This window comes from Sus scrofa, chromosome 4 (genome assembly GCF_000003025.6).
Source record: "Sus scrofa isolate TJ Tabasco breed Duroc chromosome 4, Sscrofa11.1, whole genome shotgun sequence".
Lineage (NCBI taxonomy): Eukaryota > Metazoa > Chordata > Mammalia > Artiodactyla > Suidae > Sus > Sus scrofa.
The window spans coordinates 125783570-125803268 of NC_010446.5; the positions used below are offsets into that span (position 1 = coordinate 125783570).

General features: G+C 37.3%; 1 protein-coding gene across 28 annotated transcripts in view; it reads left to right on the forward strand.

Moving 5' to 3' along the window:
- The window catches only part of ZNF644 (zinc finger protein 644), a 115864-nt gene that overhangs the window by 43245 nt on the left and 52920 nt on the right, over nucleotides 1–19699 (forward strand). For 27 of the 28 annotated variants that reach the window (XM_021090264.1, XM_021090279.1, XM_021090290.1 and 24 more), the window contains one exon: nucleotides 91–151. The exons of the other annotated variant lie outside the window; for it this stretch is intronic. In XM_021090264.1, the coding sequence (XP_020945923.1) occupies nucleotides 108–151 (44 nt within the window). In that variant the 5' untranslated portion in view covers nucleotides 91–107. The remainder of the gene's footprint in view (nucleotides 1–90; nucleotides 152–19699) is intronic. 28 annotated transcript variants of the gene reach the window in all.

Sequence of the window (19699 nt, forward strand, 5' to 3'; positions counted from 1 at the left end):
TAATTTAAAAGAATAGTGTATCATAGATGTATTTATTCATACCTGAACACCTCAAGCAAAAAACTAAGTGATTGTCTTATATTCTTTCAGGTTTGATTTAATTTCGAATGAGATTATTCTTGCAGCGAGATGTTAATAAGACAAAATCTAGGTAAGTAGAAAATGACTGCTAAATATTACATATCAAAGTAATGCAAGAGAGTAATAATATAAAAATGTGTGTTGTAAAAGTGTGCTTCCAAATCCAAACGCAGTTTTGAAATAAAAATTTGCAATTTGAAGAGCCAACTTTTTGATGCACTTGGTTGAGTTGATTTGATGGAAGCAAAAGTACAGCTGTCAAACTGAAACTAAATTCTTAGTTTCCCTGCTTATATGTTGCGATTAACTTAAGTATGCAGTTTCTAGTGACTGTTAAGCATGTTAGAAGATCAAGTTGGTATTTGGTTTAGCCACTTGGAAACCAGTTGAGAGAATTGCTAGGTTGCTTTGTTTCCTTCTTACTGGGTTATAGTACTGGAGTAGTCTTTGCTCTTGTGAATTGTACTTTCTTATTTACGTTAACAAAGCACTTGCAAGAGTTCTCTGGTGGTACAGTGGGTTAAGGCGTTGTCACTGCTGTCGCTTGGTTTCAATCCCTGGTCCAGGAATTTCTGCATGCTGCAGTGTGGCCAAAAAGAGAAACAAAAACAGGGAGTTCCCATAGTGGCTCAGCAGTAATGAACCCGACTAGTATCCATGAGGATATGGGTTCTATCCCTGGCCTCACTCAGTGAGTTAAGGATCCTGCATTGCTGTGGCTGTGGTGTAGGCCAGCAGCTGCAGCTCTAATTCGACCCCTAGCATGGGAATTTCCAGATGCTTGCAGATGCAGCCCTAAAAAGACAAAAAAGAAAAAAACAAAAACGCAGCAATTCTGCAGTTTTAAAATTTACCAAAATGCGATTCCTTTATGTTAATATAATGTTCAGAATTGGAAGTGATTATTTTAATATTTTTTGTATTTCTACTGAGTGACTCTTCTAATTTAATATTTTAATTTGTTTTAGTTTTTTAAGACTGTTGCCTCTCAGAGATTTGAATTGTGATGATGTACTTTTAGACTGATATGTGAAAGAATGCTTTTTAATAAGTTGTTGAAGTGTTAAAAAGGTGCACTTTACTCTTCTCGGTAAATGAACATGGCTTCAGGATATAAGCAGATTAACAAGAATGCTTTGATCAAATTGCAGCTAAGTTGGGTCTTTCTGTAATCTAACTCAATGTTCAGCTGTCAAAAAACTTGCTGATCTCAATGTTTAAAAAAAAAAAAAAAAGCCCAGGATGAGAAGTGCTATAGTTGAGTAATATGCAGTTAAAGAATGTATTTTCAACAAGTGGTTTAGGCATAGTTTGAAGCAAAGTTTCCCGTTTATTGGTATTTATTATGTAGTAATAATAGTCGTGGTAGTTAGGAAAATACGTACCGTGTTAAGCGCTTCTCATGCCTTATTAATCTTTATTATACTTCTTATAAAGTAGGAACCGCTATCTAGAAACTTTTTACTTCTTGGTTGATAGTGAGCTATTTCTTTTTCTTTAGCAACTTTATTTTTACAGCATTTATTATAAGAAACGCTTATATATCTTTCCGAAGAGGAGAAGAAGCTATACGTTTTCTGGTGGTTTTGTTTGCTAGTTGAGTGCAGTGTCTCTTAGAGTGTTTTTTGATTTCCTTAAAGTTTAACATTGTTCATGGGGTGACACTGGTTTAACTTTGTCATCTTATTCAACCACAATTACATACGCATTTTTGGTTTTGGTTGATGTAATTTACGTGTTTATTGTTAGGGTGTGGGCGGTAAAACGTGTACGGTTTAAAGTATGGAGGTGAGTACGTTTTTACACGTGTGTTCACATGCACAACGACCACGTGATTCAAAATGCGCAACGTGGTCATTTTCCCAGCAAGTTCCTCCTACTCTTTCATTTCCAGTCTAATAGTCCTTCCCCCGAGGTACGCACCTGCCTGGCTTCGTTTTGCCTGTTCTCGAACTTTGTTTATGTAGAATTCTATAATACGTACTCTTCGGCATCTGGCTTTTGCCATCAACATGGTGTTTTTGAGTTTCTTCCTTGTCGTGAGTATCAGTAGTTCATTATTTTTTTTATTACTGAGTAATATTCCATTATATGGATGTAATACAGATTTTTAATGTATTTCCTCTGTAATTGTGTTTCGTATATTCCCCGTGTCTCTGAGCACATTTGCCAACTTTCTGCAGTGCTTTGCTTTCTCCCGGTTTCTCCTTCTTGTCCCCCGTCACCTGAGCCGTACAATGTGAACTCATAATGGGGTATATATTGGTCTCACTGCAGCTATTCCGGGTGCCTAGAATTATTTGACCAAACTAAGTATGCTGTTCATATTCTTAGTTTTAGCTCTGTGTATGTGTTGTCCTTCTTCCCCAGCCCCTTGCCTCCCCAGCTGCCAGTGTCCTTTCTTCTGGTTGTCATCTGTCTCTTGAGAGAGTCCATCTCCAGCTAGTGTTGTCTTGTCCTTGGAGCCAGGCTCACCACACTGCGGCTCTCTGTTCCTTCACTAGACTCTGAGCTCTTCGAAGGTAGATACCATCCATTACTACTTATCTAGCACAGTGCCAGAGTACTGAGTAGAGTTAGTGCTTTGTTAAACCTTGAACGACCCACAGAGTTCTCTCCCTGACAGACAGGGGTTCAGAGTACTGGCTGAAATGGGATGAAGGCATCGGCTCGTCAGGGGCTGTTGGACTGTAGGACGGAGCAGGAAGGCAGTCCAGAGTAGCATTGCAGGCATTGTGGGGAGAGAAATCAGAAAACCTCCTGGTCTTCTTTCAGTCTCGTTGGAAGAAAGCGGCTGACACTGTTCTTAGTCCAGACCTGAAGGAAGCTTGAGTGACATTGTTGATTTTGATTACTTCTTCCAAGTGAAGGCATTAATTCATGTCTTGGGAATTGGAGTGTTTGCTACTAATAGTGTTCCCTTCGCGAGCTTTTCCTAGTTGTTTCCTTAAAGATTTTAAAAGATGTTGTTCGACTAGTGTAAGTAGAAGGTTAGGAGGAACTCGTCACACCTTTAAGAAGCGAAGAAGACTTTTCCTCGCTTTCCTGAGGCTGAGCAGCTGTTGGAGTGGAGGAAGAAACTGCGCCGTCGTCGGGGTTGTGATGACGGCTTTGATTCATAGAGCTCAGGAAGCTTGCTGCTTGCGGAGAGTTATTTTTAAACATTTTGCTGTATCGTTATAGATCTGTGACGTATATAAACAGTATACTTTCTTAGGAAACGAAACTTGAGAAAAATTGTAAGGCATTTGCTAGTTTTCGTCCATGTTTGAACCTGGGTTAGTCGGGTTGACTCTGAGCCACCTGAGGGGTTTTATGCCTGACGCTGTATTGCCTTGCAGCAAGTCCAAAGCGTGGGAAAGTTCTTCCCACTGGGATCAATTTGTTACTTTTCCTCTCTGCAGCTTCTGCCGTAAAGCTTGAACGCAGAGTTAGGCGTTGACCCCGTCTCATGCTGTTCCTTCCGTCTTCTTGCAAAGATTTTCTTAAGCACAGATTCTTAGCGAATGCAGAACCTCAGTTATTTCTTTTATTTCATCCTGGATATGAAATGTGCTTGGTTTTCTTGTGGCTAAAATTTGAGTATTCAGAGACGTTTACCCTTGTGATTGCTGAACTTACGTGTCTCTTACGTGTTTTTAGACGAGTTTTTCTTCTCAGAGGCTGCTAGGTATACCTCAGTTTCAGATTCTTTCTCCTTGTTTTGCACATCAGTATTTAACATAGTCGGCTGCTGCTCATAAGCCTTTTCACTTTGCAGAATTCCCGAATCCAAGGATTTAAAGTTCTTCATGAATTTTTATATTGGTTTAATTTTCTCAATTCCCAATTAGCCTTTCTGTGCTTCTGTTTGTTACTAGTACTGTAGTTGTGCTGCCTTTGTTGTACTGTGAACTGTTTCATTAATGAAATTATTTGTTCTTTGTTCTCGATAAGATTACAGTGTACCTTCAACCTTGTCCAAATATATTGCTAACATTTAGTGTTTTCAAAGCTTTTTTAAAAAATATAAAGGTCACATACACTTAAATGTATCAGCAAATAGTCCTGAAATATTTAAAATAATAAGTAAAACTCTCCTTCTCACTCGGCATTGTACTCCCTATGAGTATGTATTCTGCCGTCATTCTTTCCCCATTTGCAATATATCGTGGACATTTTTTCGTATATGCAGTGCATGTAATAAAACTGTTTTGTTATCGATAGTTACTGGGTAAATCTCAGGTTCTTTTGCTTATGTGCGCAGTGCTGCAGTAAATATGCTTACCTATATCGTTACGATTGTGTGAGTGTAGGATAATTTTGTAGCAGTGGATGGCTGGGTCAGATATGTGTGCACTTTAATTTCTGATGTATATTGCAGATGAGATTGTACCACTTAATATTTTTATTAGCAGTTTGGGAATATTCGTTTCCCCATGCTCTGCTAAGTATTAAGCAGTGTTTTTATCTTTGCCAGTCTATAGTCAGTGTAAAGTGGTATTTCTTTGACTGCATTTCTTTGGGAGATTCTCAGAGGTTTGAAATGTCACCTTCATCATAACTTAATTCTATTGAGAACATTATAATTTGCAAAAGATTATTTCTTTACTGTTAATCCATCAGTTAACCTTCCTTCCTGTTTTATGTACTGCATTCACTTACTTAATAATGAATGAACAAATTGCTTGTGTTCTTCGTTTCCTTCATAAAACTGTTTATGATAAATATTTTCTCATAATGAGATTCTTTATAGTTTGCTAGAAACTAATGTTAGCATAGTCTATGAAAAGAAAACAAAAGTCATTACTAAGTATTAGGTAAATTAAGTCTAGATTAATAGCATAATCTGTTGTCTCTTGCAGCTCAAGCATTTGAAAACTTTTCTTTGTTATTATTTTTTTACTGCCCTTAGCAGTAAAAAAAGGGGGCAGATATCATTCAAATATGTAAACAGCGAACCCTTAAGCTGCCCCATCAGACCAAACAATTTTCACTTGCTGCAGTTTCTCTAGTAGGTCTAAACTGTAAATAAAGGCGCTAAATAAAACAAGACGTTCAGTAGTCTTTATTGAAACATAATGTTGGAGGCACTATATTATTGTTAAGTATGCATCGGTAACTAGAATCGCAATCAGTTCTTAAGTCATAAACAGGTTACTGACTGATTGTGTAGGGAGTATAGTGGGACTAAGGAGGGAATTTTGCAGGACGATAGTGAGAAGGGCCTCACAGAAGGAAGGTGATGTTTGAATTGTGCCTGAAGAAAGAGTAGAATCTTGATTATAGGATGACCTTAGGGCAGTATGGGCAGAGGGGCTGCACACTAAAGCTCTCAATTTAGTTTCCGGAGATTATTTTGTAAAACAGTTTCATTTCACTGCATGTCCATGTTGTCAGAGTTGCTGGCATTTTCTTAAGTGTTTCAAGTTTGCAGTTTACTACAGACTAGGAACTCATTGCTTGAAGTACTTCCTTGTTTGGTTTTTCAAACTTTTTTACCAAGCCTGATTTTGAACCCGCCAGCAAATAAATTATACTGTGAAAGTCTCTATACTGGTCATTAATTTAAATATTACGGTATTATACTTAAGGTTATGAGGTTTAATAATTTAAAACCTAGCTTGAGGTCACGCAGGTAACTGCCAAGACCGAGTTAGAACTAAGTCTTCTGACCTCTGATCTTCCTGTTCTTTTGAGATGACCATTAAATCAGACATTTGAAATCTTTTAGGGTCTTCTAGCTAGGCTGAGGACTGTGGGCCTGCTTGTCTCATGATAGTGCTCAGTCAATATTTGTTTAATGTTTTACTAATTCATTTAGGATTTTATGAACTGGTTATTATAGTTGAATTGGTTGTAGCTTATACTTGATACTAGTTACTATCTGAGGAGGAGAGATGGGTAAATGTATAATTACACTCAAGTGTTAATGCTGTGCTGGTCTGTGTTCTGGATTTCCAGGACTATGTCTGTCTTATTTATTGGTATAAGCACATAGGACAGTACTTTACTTATGGTAGGCATTTGATTAAGATTTATGGAATGAGTGGAGAGGCCTCTCAGAAGAAGTGACACTTAAAACTTGGGGAACTTTTGGTGATTTATCTAGATAAAAAGTTGAGGAAGGACCGCTACTGCTAGAGGAAATGGCATGTGACATGATGAGAAGAGGAAGATTGGTGCAACTGAAAGAAATGTGATGCATCTGCAGTGTGGCCTTCTCCGTGGGGTGAGGATGCGAGGAGTGGCTAGTGTCAAGAGATGAGACGGAGTAAGGCGTGAGCTATTGAGGATCTTATATATAACCTAAAGGAATTTGGATTAACGGAGTAATGAGACACCACTGAAAGAGTTTAAGTGTGAAGAAGTGATGTGATCAATCTGGGCTCTAGAAATGTGGAGGAGTTAAAATGTGGACAGCAGATGAGTGGAGAAGCAGGACTGGAATCAGGATGACCCGTTAGTAGGAAGAGGCCTGACTTGAGAATGGTGGTGACGGAAAAGACGCAGTTGGATTTGAGAGAGATTAGACAACAAGACAGATCACCTTCGGTGATTAACTTAGTGGAATCAGTGGTAGGAGAGTAGGAAGGGGTGGAGGATGGTACCGGTGTTTGTTGCGGTTTTAGGAGATGGGAACCATAGAGAAGAAGCAGGTTTATGTAGAATAAGAGCTACGTTTTAGCTACATTAAGCTTGAGGTAGCTCAAGATAGCTGAGTGGAAATGTCAGTCCGTGTGTGAGTGTTTTAAGTTGCTGGTCTCTTGATTGCAAATGCTTCTCCAGGATGCTGCATTTGTGCCTTCCTCTTCTCCCCGTTGCTGGTGTTGGTAAAGTATTTTGTGTGGGTGTTTCCTCCCTTTACTGTGTTCGCCTCCACCAGGGACCTTCTCGTTTGTAGTTGCATTGTGGCCTTTCTTTTCTGCTTAGAAAGTTCCTTTAGCCTTTGTTGTAAAGCTGGTTTAGTGGTGCTGAATTCTCTTAGCTTTTGCTTATCTGTAAAGCTTTTGATTTCTCCTTCAAATCTGAATGAGATCCTTGCTGGGTAGAGTAGGTTCTTACCATTCATCACTTTAAAAATATTGTGTCACTCCCTCTGGCCTGCAGAGTTTCTGCTGATAAATCAGCTGATAACCTTACTAGGGTTCCCCTGTATGTTATCTGTTGCTTTTCTGTAGCTGCTTTCAATACTTTCTCTGTCTTTAATTTTTGTCGATTTGCTTAATATGTGTCTTGGGGTGTTCCTTCTTGGTGGGTTCATTCCATATGGTACTCTCAATGAGAGATTCCTTTCCCGTGTTAGAGAAGTTTTCAGCTATTATCTCTTCAGATATTTTCTCTGGCCCTTACTCTCTCTGCTTCTGGCACCCCTATAATGTGAATGTTGGTGCTTTTAATATTGTCCCAGAGTTCTTGTAGACGCTTCTCGTTTCTTTTCATTCTTTTTTCTTTATTCCATTCTGCTTTCTTGATTTCCACCTCTCTGTCTTCCGTTCTAGTGAATTTTTCATTTCAGTTATTGTTAAGTTCTGTGTGCTATTCAGTAGGACCTTGTTGTTTATTTCCTCTATATAAAATAGTTTGTGCTTGCTAATCCCAAACTCCTAATTTACCCTCCCCGGGATGCCTTTTTATAGCCAACTTTCTTCCTTTCCCCTAATCCCTAATCTCTTGTAATAGAATCTGTTTGCCATTTTTATAATTTTGTCATTTCAAGAGTATTGTATAAATGGAATCATTCAGTATGTAATCTTTTGGTATTGGCTTTTTTTCAATCAGCGGAATTTCTTCACAGTTCATGCGAGTTTCTATATATCCACTGATTAGTTCATTTGTTTTTATTGCTAAGTAGTATTCCATGGTGTGACTGTCACACAGTTTAATTATTCATCTATGGAAGGATGTCTGGGTCAATTCCAGTTTGGGGCCATTATGAATAAAGCTAACATGAAAATTTGTGTATAGGTTTGTATATAAACATTGGCCTCATTTCTCTAGAAAAAATGCCCAGAGTACAGTGGTTTGGTTGCATGCTGGTTGCATTTTTAGTTTTCTCAGAAATGGCCACATTGTTTTCCCGCAACGTGTGAGTGATCCGGTTTGTCCACATCTTTGCCAGTATTAGGCGGTAGATGTCATTTTCCTTCTTTAACTTGAGCCATCTGAAGGGTGTCTGGTGATATCTCAGTGTGCTTTCAGTTTGCGTTTCCCTAATGACTAATGATGCTCAACATCCCCTCCTGTGCCTGCTTATTTGCATTTTTATATCCTCTTAGGCAAAATATCCATTCATGCTTTTTACCATTCATTCATTGGGTTTTTGGGTTTTTTACTGTTGAGTTTTGAGAGCTATATATTCTGCCTATTAGTCTTTGGTCAGATATGGAGTTGGTAAATACTTTCTCTCATTCTGCAGTTTGTGTTTGTATCTTCTTAAAACAGTCTTTTGCCGAGCAAACGTTTTAAATTTTGAGAGGTCCATCAGTTTTTACTTTTTGAATTGTGTTTGGTGTCAAGTCTCTTTACCTGAAATCCCAAAGATGTTTTTTGTTTAATTTTCTAAAAGATTTTTATAGATTTGCATTTTACATTTGAGTCCATGGTGATCCATTCTGAGATAATTTTTTTTTTAATGAATTGTAAGGCTCATTCAAGGATTTTGTTTTTGTTTTTGCCTGTGACTGTCTAATTGCTCTAGTACCATTTCGTTGCAAAGGCTGTCTTTCCTCTGTTGAAATGCTTTGGATCTTTGTCAAAAATCAATTGATTGTATTTGTGTGGATCTATTTCTGGATTCTCGGTTTTGTTCCTTTGATCTTTATGTCTGTCCAGCACCATCTGGCCTGACTACTGTAGCTGTGTAGTAGGCCTTAATTTAGGATAGAATGTGTCTCACTTTATTTTTCAAGATTGTTTTAGCTATTCTAGGACTTGTGTCTTTTCTTTTTTTGTTTTTGTTTTTCAGAGCTGCCCCTGGGGCATATGGAGGTTCCCAGGCTAGGGGTTCAGTCGGAGCTGTAGCTGCTGGCCTACCCCACAGCCCAGCAACCCCAGATCTGAGTTGCATCTACAACCTACACCACAGCTCACGGCAGTGCTGGATCCTTAACCCACAGCGAGGTCAGGGATTGAACCTGTGTCCTTGTGGATGGTAGTCAGATTCGTTTCCCCTGAGCCACCACGGGAACTCCAGAGACCTGTGTCTTTTCATATAAAATTTAAAATAATCTTTCCTATCTCTGCCAGAATCTTTTCTGGGATGTGCATTAAACACAGATTGTTTTGAGAACGATGAAATCTTCACTATGTTGGGTCTTCACTCTTATCTTCTATTTATTTAGCCCTGTGATTTTTTTTCATGAGCCTGTGTAATTTAAGCATCCAGATGTTTTACATACTTTGTTAAGTTTATGCCTGAGTGTTTCATTTTATTTGGATTGATTATAAGTGGTATTGCGATTTTAATTTCAGATTCTATATGTTCATTGTTAGTGTATAGAAGTGCAGTCACTTTTTTTTCTTTGAGGTAAAATTCACCTAAAATAAATTATTAATGAAAAAGTATAAAATTCAGTGGCCTTTTAGTAGATTTGCAATATTATGCAACTGTGACTGCTAACCAGTTCCAAAATATTTCATTGCTCCCAAGGAGGAGGCCCTTGGGACCCACTGAGTTCAGTCAGCATTCGTTCCTCTGTCCTTCCATGCCTGGCAAACATGAATCTGCTTTATATTGCTGTGATTTTGCCTACTTTGTATGTTTCCTATCAATAAGGTCATACAATATGCAACCTTTTGGGCTATAGTTCTTTCACATCATGTTTTTAGGCTTATCGACTATGTAGCATATGAGTACTTCATTGCTGTTTATGCCTGAGCAATATTCGATTTCACGGCTGTGCGAATTTCTTTATCCACTCATCTGTGCTTGGACGTTTGGTTCACTTACACTTTTAGGCTATTGTAAATAGTGCTGCTATGCACATTTGTGTACTTTTGTTTGAATGTCTGTTTTTCATTCTTTGGAATAGATACTTGGGAGTGGAATGGAAGTGGGGAGAGCAGACATCCTTGCCTTGTTCCTGCATTCAGCAGGAAGGCTTTCAGTCTTTCTCTGTCAAGTATGATGTTGGCTATGAATTTTTCATCGATGCGCTTTATGAGGTTGAGGAACTTCCCTTCTATTCATACGTTATTGAGTGTTTTTGTCATGAAAGGGTGTAGAATTTTGTCAGGTGTTTTAGATACTCCATTGGTTTCTGGTCTTCATTCTATTAATGTGGTATGGTACATGGATTGATTTTATTTATGTTTTTAATGGCCGGATTAAATCTGAGCCGTGGCATGTGAAAGTCCCTGAGCCAGGGATTGAATCTGAGCCGCATCTGTGACCTACACTATAGCTGCAGCAGTACCGGATCCTTTAACTTACTGCACTGGGCAGGGATTGAACCTGCACCTCGTTAGTGATTCTTAACCCACTGCACCGCGGCGCAAACTCCTGCTTTCTTTTCCTGAATTAGCATTGAATTCCTAGGATAAACCTCAAGTGGTCGTGATATATAATCATTTTAGTAGGTGTTGGATTTCCTGTGCTGGCATCTCAGTAGGGTCTTTGCGTCTGTGTTAGTGGTGATGTTGGCCTGGTTTTTCTCAGTGTCTTTGACGCCAGTCTCACGCTGGCCTCATGGAGTTGTTGGTGTTTCCTTCCTTTTTTTTTTTTTTTTTTTTTTTGGTACAGTTTGAGAAGGATTGATTATTAATTTCACTTTAAATGACTGGAAGAGTTCACTAGTGAAACCGTCTTATCTTGGGCTTTTCCTTTTTGGGAATTTTTTTTTTTTTTTTATTACTGAATCAATCCCTTATTGTAGATCTTTTCAGATTCTCTATTTCTTGTTAACACATAAACTACCAAAAGCGACTTTCTAGGAATTTGTCCATTTCATCTAGGTTATTAATTTGCTGGTATACAATTAATTCATTGTAGTATATACACTGGCAGCCCTCATATTTCCATAAAGTTGGTAGTAGTGGCCCTCGTGCATTTGTGATTTTAGTTATTTGAGTTTTCTCTCTTTTTTCTTGGTCATTGTAGCTAAAGTTTTTTTCAGCTTTATTGATCAAGAAATGAACTTTTGGTTTCATTGATTCTGTTATTTTTCAAGTGTTTTTTCCACTCTAATTGTTATTTCTGTCACTTCGCTAGGTATTTAATTTTTTGTTGGTTAATATGTAAAGTTAGTGATTGACATGACGTATTTCTTTTTTAATGTAGGCTTTTGTAGTATAAATTTCCCCTTGAATACTGCTTTTCCTACATCCCACGTTTCAATATGTTGTGTTCTTATTTTCCTGTAACTCAAAGTGTTTTCTTACTTCCTTCATGGTATCTTCTTTGGGCATCAGTAATTTAAGAGGGTATTTTTATTTCCATATGTTGGAATTTTCCAGGATTCCTTCCGGTATTAATTTCTAGTTTTATTCCATGTAGTCAAAAAAGATACTTTGTATAACTTCACTCTTAAAATATATTGAGACTTACTTTATGACCTAACATATGGTCTGTCTTAGAAAGCGTTTCTTGTGCACTTGAGAAGATAAATACTCTGCTTTTTGAGTGGAACGTTATGGATACATCTGTCAGGTCCAGCTGATACTGTTGTTCAGGATATTCATTTATTTACGGATCTTCTATTGGGTTTTCCCACCCATTATTATGAAAATGAGGTAATGATGTGTCCACCACTTGTTATTGTAGAACTGTCTTCTTTCATTTCTCTTAATATTTCCATATATTTTTGGGCTTGGTTTTAGGTGCATATATGTTTATACTTGTTTTCCATAACAAAAATCAGTGTATATTCCTTCACTTACCTCAGTATATGATGGCCTTTGTTTCTTGTGACAGTGTTTTCACTTGACGTCTATCTTGCCTGATATTGGTACAGCAGCTCTAGCTCTTGTTTGGTTGATGTTCACGTGGAATATCTTTTTCCATCCTTTGATTTTCACAGCAGTTATGTTTCTCACGGTAAGTGTGAATCTTGTGGACTGATATAGTTAGATCATTCTTTAAATAAATTATGCCCGTTGCTGCCTTATCATTGGTGAGTTTATTTCAAGTGATTACTGATAAGTAAGGACTTTGGCTATTTTCCTATTTTCTGTATGTATATCTTACATCTCTTTTATTCCTCATTTCCTTTATTACTGCCCTTTTAAAAATCGTGGTTGAAAAAACACCACATAATGTGAAATTTACCAGCGTCACCATTTTTAAGTGTACAATTCAGTAGTGTTTAGTATAGTTGTGTTGTTATTAAGCAGAAATCCAGAGCTTACTCATCTTGGCCGTCTGAAACTCCATACCCATTAAACCATAATGCGCCCCCCCCCCCACCTCAGGCCCTGGTATGCACATTCTGCTTTCTGTTTGTGTGAATTTGACTACTTTACATACCTCATGCAAGTGGAATCCCACAATATTTCTCTTTTGTGACTGGCTTCTTTCACTTAGCATAATGTCCTTAAGGTTCATCTGCTTTGTAGCATGTGATGTCATTTTCTTCCTTTTTACAGTCTGTGTAGTATTCCATTCTGTGCACATACTGCATTTCCTTTATCCACCCATTTGTCAGTGGGCATTGGGGTTGCATCCGTGTCTTTGACTCTTTTGAATATGGGTGCACAGATATCTCTTTAAAGACCTTTTAAAATTTCTTTTAGATATTATGTAGAAGTGGGACTACTGGATCATATGGTAGTTCTATTTTTAATCTTTTGAGGAACCTTGATACAGTTTTTTTTTTTTTACAACTTCTTTACCACTTAAATTCCCAACAGTGCACAGCGTTTCCATTTTGTCACATCTTCAACACGTTATTTTGATAGAACCATCTAGTGGAACCTCATTATGGTTTTGATTTGCATTTCTCTGTTACTTAGTGATATTGAGCATCTTCATGTGGTTTTTGACCATTTGTAGATCATGTTTGGAGAAATGTTTATTCAAGTCCTTTGTCCAGTTTTGTAATTAGATTATTTGGTTTTTATTGCTGTTGAGTTTGGGGAATAATTTATATATTCTAAATATTAACTTCTTATCAAATATATTATTAACTATTATCTTCTCCCATTCCATACATCGCATTGTTTTCTCTGACAATTGTTTCCTTTGATGCACAGAACTTTTAAAGTTTGATGTACTTCCATTTGCCTATTCTTGCTTTTGTTTTCTCTGCTTTTGGTGTCATATCTTAAGAAATCATTGCCAAGTTCAATGTCATGAAGCTTTTCCATTATGTTTTCTTCTGGGAGTTTCATAGCTTTAGGTCTTATGTTTATGTCTTTGATTTATTCCCTTTTTTTTTGTTTGTTGCTTTTTCTTTTTAGGGCCACACAGTGTGGCATAACAAAGTTCCTGGGCTAGGGGTTGAATTGGAGCTGTAGCTTGGGCAGTGCCAGTTCCTTAACCCACTGAGCAGGATCAGGGATCAACCCTGCATCCTCATGGATTCTGTTCAGTCTCTTGACCCACTGAGCCACAATGGGAACTCCCCTTCTGAGTTAATACTGAACATAAGAATCCAGTTTCATCCTTTTGTTTATGTTTATCCAGTTTTCCCAGCTATAGTTTTCGGAAAAACTGTCTGTTCTTGAGTCTTCTTGGCTTCCCTGTTGAAGATCATTTAACTATATATGTCGGTCTGTTTCTATTCCTTTGGTTTCTTTGTCCGTTTTTATGCTAGTATCAGAATATTTTAATTACCACAGCTTTGTGATGTATTTAGAAATCAGAAATATAAGACTTGCAACTTTGTTTTTCTTTTTCAAAATTATTTTGGCTACTTGGAATCCCTTCAGCTTTAATATAAATTTTAGAGTGAATTTATCTCCTCCTCCAAAAAAAAAATGCCACTAGAAATTTGATGGTAATTGAATTAAATATGTTGATTGCTTTGGATAGTTTGGACATCTTAAGCAAGTCTCTCAATTCATGAACACTGGCTATCATTCAGTTTATTGTTTTCTTTCTTGAATTCCTTTCAAAACAGTATTTGTAGGAGTTCCCGTCGTGGCGCAGTGGTTAACGAACCTGACTAGCAACCATGAGGTGGTGGGTTTGATCTCTGGCCTTGCTTACTGGGTTAAGGATCTGGCGTTGCCATGAGCTGTGGTGTAGGTCGCAGATGCAGCTCGAATCCGGAGTTGCTGTGGCTCTGGCGTAGGCCAGCGGCTACAGCTCTGATTTGACTCCTAGCCTGGGAACCTCCATATGCCAGGGGAGCGGCTCTAGAAAAGGCAAAAAGACCAAAAAAAAAAAAAGAGTATTTGTAGTTTTCAGTGTACAAGTCTTTCCTCTCCATGTTTAAGTTTATTCCTGAGTATTTTACTCTTTTTGATGCTATCATACATGACATTGTCATCTTAATTTTTTTTCAGATTGTTCATTGTTAGTGTATAGAAGCACACCTGATTTTTGTGTGTTGGTTTTATACCTTTCAACATTGCTGAATTTGCTTATTAGTTATTGTAGTTTTCTGTGGTATCTGTTCTATTTTCTACATAAGGTCATGTTATCTGTGGCCAGAGGTAATTTCTTGTTTTCCTTTTCAATTCGAATGTCTTTATCTCTTCTTGCTTAATTCCTTTGCAGAAACTTCCAGTACTATGTTGAATAGAAGCAGCAAGAGCAGACAGCTTTGTTTTGTTCCTAATCGCGGAGGAAAAGCTCTCAGTCTCTCACTATTTAGTATGATGTTAAGCTGTAGCTTTTCATAAAAGGACTTTACTATGTTGAGGGAGTTTTCTTCTTCATGGTATTACATTGTCTGATGTTTTTTCTGCATCACCTGAGATAATATAGTATCTTACATTGTTGTACATTGATACTGGAGTATCTCAGTTACATGGATTGATTTTCATGTGTTGAACCATGCTTGTGTTCCAGGAGTAAATCTCACTTGGTCATGTAATAATCCTTTTAATGTGCTGTTGAAGTCAGTTTGCTAGTATTTTGTGGTGGATTTTTACATCAAAATCTGTTAGGATATTGAGCTCTACTTTTCTTGTGTCTTTGGCTTAGGTGTCAGGGCAGTGCTGGCTTCCTCTTCAAGTTTGGGGAGGGTTTCAAGATAAAAGGTGTTTATTCTTCTGTACACATTTGGTAGAACTTGCCAGGGAAGCCATCCTAGCCTGTGTTTTTCTTTGTTGGGAAGGTTTTAATTACTGCTTCAGTCTCTTTACTAATTTTTTTTTTTTTTTTTTTTTTTGTCTTTTTGCCATTTCTTGGGCCGCTCCCACGGCATATGGAGGTTCCCAGGCTAGGGGTCCAGTCGGAGTTGTAGCCACCGGCCTACGCCAGAGCCACAGCAACGTGGGATCGGAGCCGCGTCTGCGACCTACACCACAGCTCACGGCAACGCCGGATCGTTAACCCTCTGAGCAAGGCCAGGGATCGAACCTGCAACCTCATGGTTCCTAGTCGGATTTGTCAACCACTGCGCCATGATGGGAACTCCAATCTCTTTACTAATTATAGATCTGTTTAAATTTTTTATTGGTTTATGATTCCATGTTCAGAAGTTGATTGTTTCTAGGACTGTGTTTCTTTTTGGTTATCCAGTTTGGGGGTGTGTGGTTGATCCTAGCTTTCTCTTATAATCGTCTTTATTTCTGTGGCATTTGATGTCCCCTTTCATTTCTGATTTAGTTATTTGAATCTTCCTTTTCGTAGTTAATCTGGCTAAGAACTTGTTAGTTCTGCTGGGTTTTTTTTGTTGTTTTTTTTTTTTTTTATGGAAGTCAATCTTTGTTTTGTTGTTGTTACTGTTGTTGTTTTCCCTTTCTTTTTTGAATGCCCTGCAGCATGTGGAGTTCCTAGGCCAGGGATCAGATCTGAGCCACAGTGGCAGCAACACTGGAGCCTTTAACCCACTGTGCCAGACTAGGGATTGAACCTGTGTCCTGGCACTGCAGAGATTCCACTGATCTCTGCACCGCCGTGGGAACTCCTGTTTTGTTGTTTCTATTTTTCTCTTATCTGTTTCACTTATCTCTGTGCTAATCTTCAATAATGTCCTTCTTTCTGCTAGTGTTTTTCTTTTCTAATTTCTAGAGGTATAAATTTAGGTTATTTATTTAAGATCTTTTCCATTGTTTACTGTAAATATCTATACTATATACTTACCTCTTGGCACTGCCTTTATTTGTCTTTTTTCTTGACTCATTGGCTATTTAAGAGTGTGTTGTTAAATTTCCAGATTTGTGCTTTTTCTGGTTTTCTTTGTGTTGTTGATTTATAGTTTCATTCCATTTTATCCACATATGTATCATTTGCATCTTCTTGAATTTGTTAAGATTGGTTTTATAGCCTGACATTTGGTCTGACCTGGGGAATGTTCCATGTACATGCAGTTAAGAAGAACATATATACTGTTATTGGGTAGATGATTCTGTGCAAGTCACTTAGGACTTATTGGTCTAGAATGTTGCTCTCCATTTCCTTATTGATAATCTGTGCGGTTGTTTTATCCATTACTGCTTTCTTTTGCATTTAATTTACCTTTGTATTGTGCATCATTTTGACTTCCTTCTCATTTCCTTTTATGTGTACTTCTCAAATATTTTATTGTATTTACCTTGGTGATTACAGTTAACAGCATAAGCTTATAATAATCTAGTTTGAATTAATACCACCTTTGTCTCCATAGTGTAAAAACTCTGTTTCTATTCAGTTTCATCGGTCGTCTGTTTTGTTACTGTCCTATGTTATGTCTTTATATATTAACACTGCCTTTTATGTTTACCTGTGGAGTTTTCTTTCATTATTCATACTATCCTTTCCTTGCAGTCTGAAGGACTCCCTTTAGCATTTCTTAGAGTAGGTCTGCTAGTGATGAATGTTCTCAGCTTTTGTTTATCTGGGACTATCTTAATTCCTCTTTCATTTTTGAAGTATAATTTTACTAGGTATAGAATTCTTGGTTGACAAGTGTTTTCTTTCAGTGCTTTATAAATATCATGCCAGTACTTTATAGCCTCCATGGTCTCTGATGAGAATTTACCTTGTAATCTTAATAAGCACCTATTGTATATGACCCCTAGGTTTTTGTTTCAAGCATTTTCTCCTTTCTTTCTTTCTTTCTCTTCTTTCTCTCTCTCTCTCTCTCTTCTTTCTTTTTTTTTTTTTTTTTGTCATTTTTCCATTTCTAGGGCCACTTCTGGAGCACATGGAGGTTCCCAGGCTAGGGGTCTAATCAGAGCTGTAGCTGCCGGCCCACACCAGAGCCACAGCAACGTGGGATCTGAGCTGCGTCTGTAACCTACACCACAGCTCATGGCAATGCCAGATTGTTAACCCACTAAGCAAGGCCAGGGATCAAACCTGCAACCTCATGGTTACTAGTCAGGTTCGTTAACCACTGAGCCATGACGGGAACTCCCTCAGGCATTTTTCTGTTTTGAATTTCATTTATTTCTGTTTTGTATTTATTATTTCCTTCTTTTTGCTAGCTTTGGGTTTATTTTGCTATTCTTTTTCTGTTATTAATATGAAATCTTTCTCTTTTTGAATGTAATATTTAATGGTATAAATTTAAATTTCCTTGTCAGCATTGTTTTAGCAGTATCTCTCATGTTTTGAGAAGTTATGTTTTCATTTTCAATAAGTTGTATTTTTTAAAATTGTCTTTGAGAATTTTTGAGCCCTACGCTATTTAGAAGTATGTTGTTTAGATTTTAGTTGATAGAGATTTTCCTATTATTTGTTACTGATTTCTAGTTTGATTCCATAATTATGATCAGGGATCACATTCTCTGTGATTACCATTCTTTTAAATTTGTTCAGGTTTGTTTTATTGCTGAAGATACTGTCTTCATGAGTGCTTCTTAGTCATTGAGTAAAGTATGTATTCCTTAATTACTAGGAGGAGTGTTTTAAATATATCAGGTAGACTCTCTTGGTTGATTATGTTCAGATTTTTTTATATTCTTGGCTGATTTTCTTTCTAGTAGTGGTATACAAAGAAAATTACTAGTGATCAAGAAGGACATTAAATAATGATAAAGGAGCAATCCACCAGGAAGACACAACGATCCTAAATGTGTGTGTACCAAATAATAGACCTGCACATACACCAAACACAACTGATAAGGCTGAAACAGAAAGACAGTTACGCCATCATTGTTGCAGACTTTAACGCTCTCCACTCTCTCTTTTGACTGATTTATTTACGTCGTTTACATTTAAGGTAATTCTTGATATTTTCCTCTGGTTATTTTTCCTCTTTCTCTTTTGTCTCCTTTTTTATGGGTTACTGAACAGTTTTTTAAGAATTCCATCATGACTGACTTACAGTGGTTTTTTTCACCTGAATCTCTTTGTGTGATTTTCATAGTGGTTCCTCTGGCTGTTTAAATATGTATATGTGACTTAACTGTCTACTGGTTTCAACACTTTACCAGTTAGAGTGAAGTCTAGAAACCTCAGTTCCATTTACTTTCCCCTTACTTTCCTCATCTGTAAATATCCCTATCCTGAGTATCTGATGGCATGATTTTTCAGTTATCCAAGGAATTTTAAAAATTAATGAAAAACGTAGTCTGTTCTAGGTATTCATACTTCTTTTTATTGTTTTTTTCTTCTTTTATACTTCAAGATTTTTTTTTTTATTTCTTTTGTTTGAAGAACTTCCTTTAGCCAGTCTTTAAGGGTAGGTCTGTTAATGACAAATTTTTTTTTAATTTAGGTTTTCTTTGTCTAAGAATATTTTCATTTCCTTTTCATTCCTACAGGATTATTTCACTAGATATAGTATCTGTGCTTGATGGTTCTTTTCTTTTAGTGCCTGAAAAATACTGTGTCACTTCCTTCTTATTTCAGATGGGAAATCTGCTTTTATTTATATTGGTTTTCCCCCATAGATAATTTGTCATTTCTCTCAGGTTAATTTTAAGATTTTTTTTCTTCTTTATTAGCTTTCAAAAGCTGATTACTTTGTTTCCTTCTTTGTTGTTGAATTTTTATGGGCGTGTTTGTAACTCCAAACACTTACCTAACTCTCCAGATACCAACTGAATGTCCCACAATTTAGTTGTGACATTAACTGCTTGGAGTTAGTGCAGACCCCACAATTAAGGGCTTAGTCCCAGACGATTGCTCCCATCTCAGATGCCGGTCTCAAATATTGGGTACCCAGATTACCTAGCACCTCTGTCCAACTTGGCTACTCGGGCTAAGAGTGAGGGCCCTCTTTTGGGTCATTGACCTTTCATTGTGCCCTCAGATGGCAGAAGGAGCAAGGAAACTCTAGAACTTCCCTAAAGCCCTGCTTCTTAATGCCATCACATTGAGTATTAGGATTTCAACATAGAAATTTTACAAGGGGGACACAAACATTCAGACTATAGACAGTGTAAGGTAAAAAAATCCAACTTTATTCTTTTGCATGTGTTTATCCAGTTTTCCTAGCACCATTTGTTGAAAGCTATGTCCACTGGCAATCTTGTCAAAAGTTATTTGACCCCTAAATGTGAAGAGTGTATTCCTGGACTCTGTTGTGTTCCATTAATTTATATGCCTGTCTGTAAGCCAATACTAAACTGTTTTGATCACTGTGACTTTGTGGTAAGT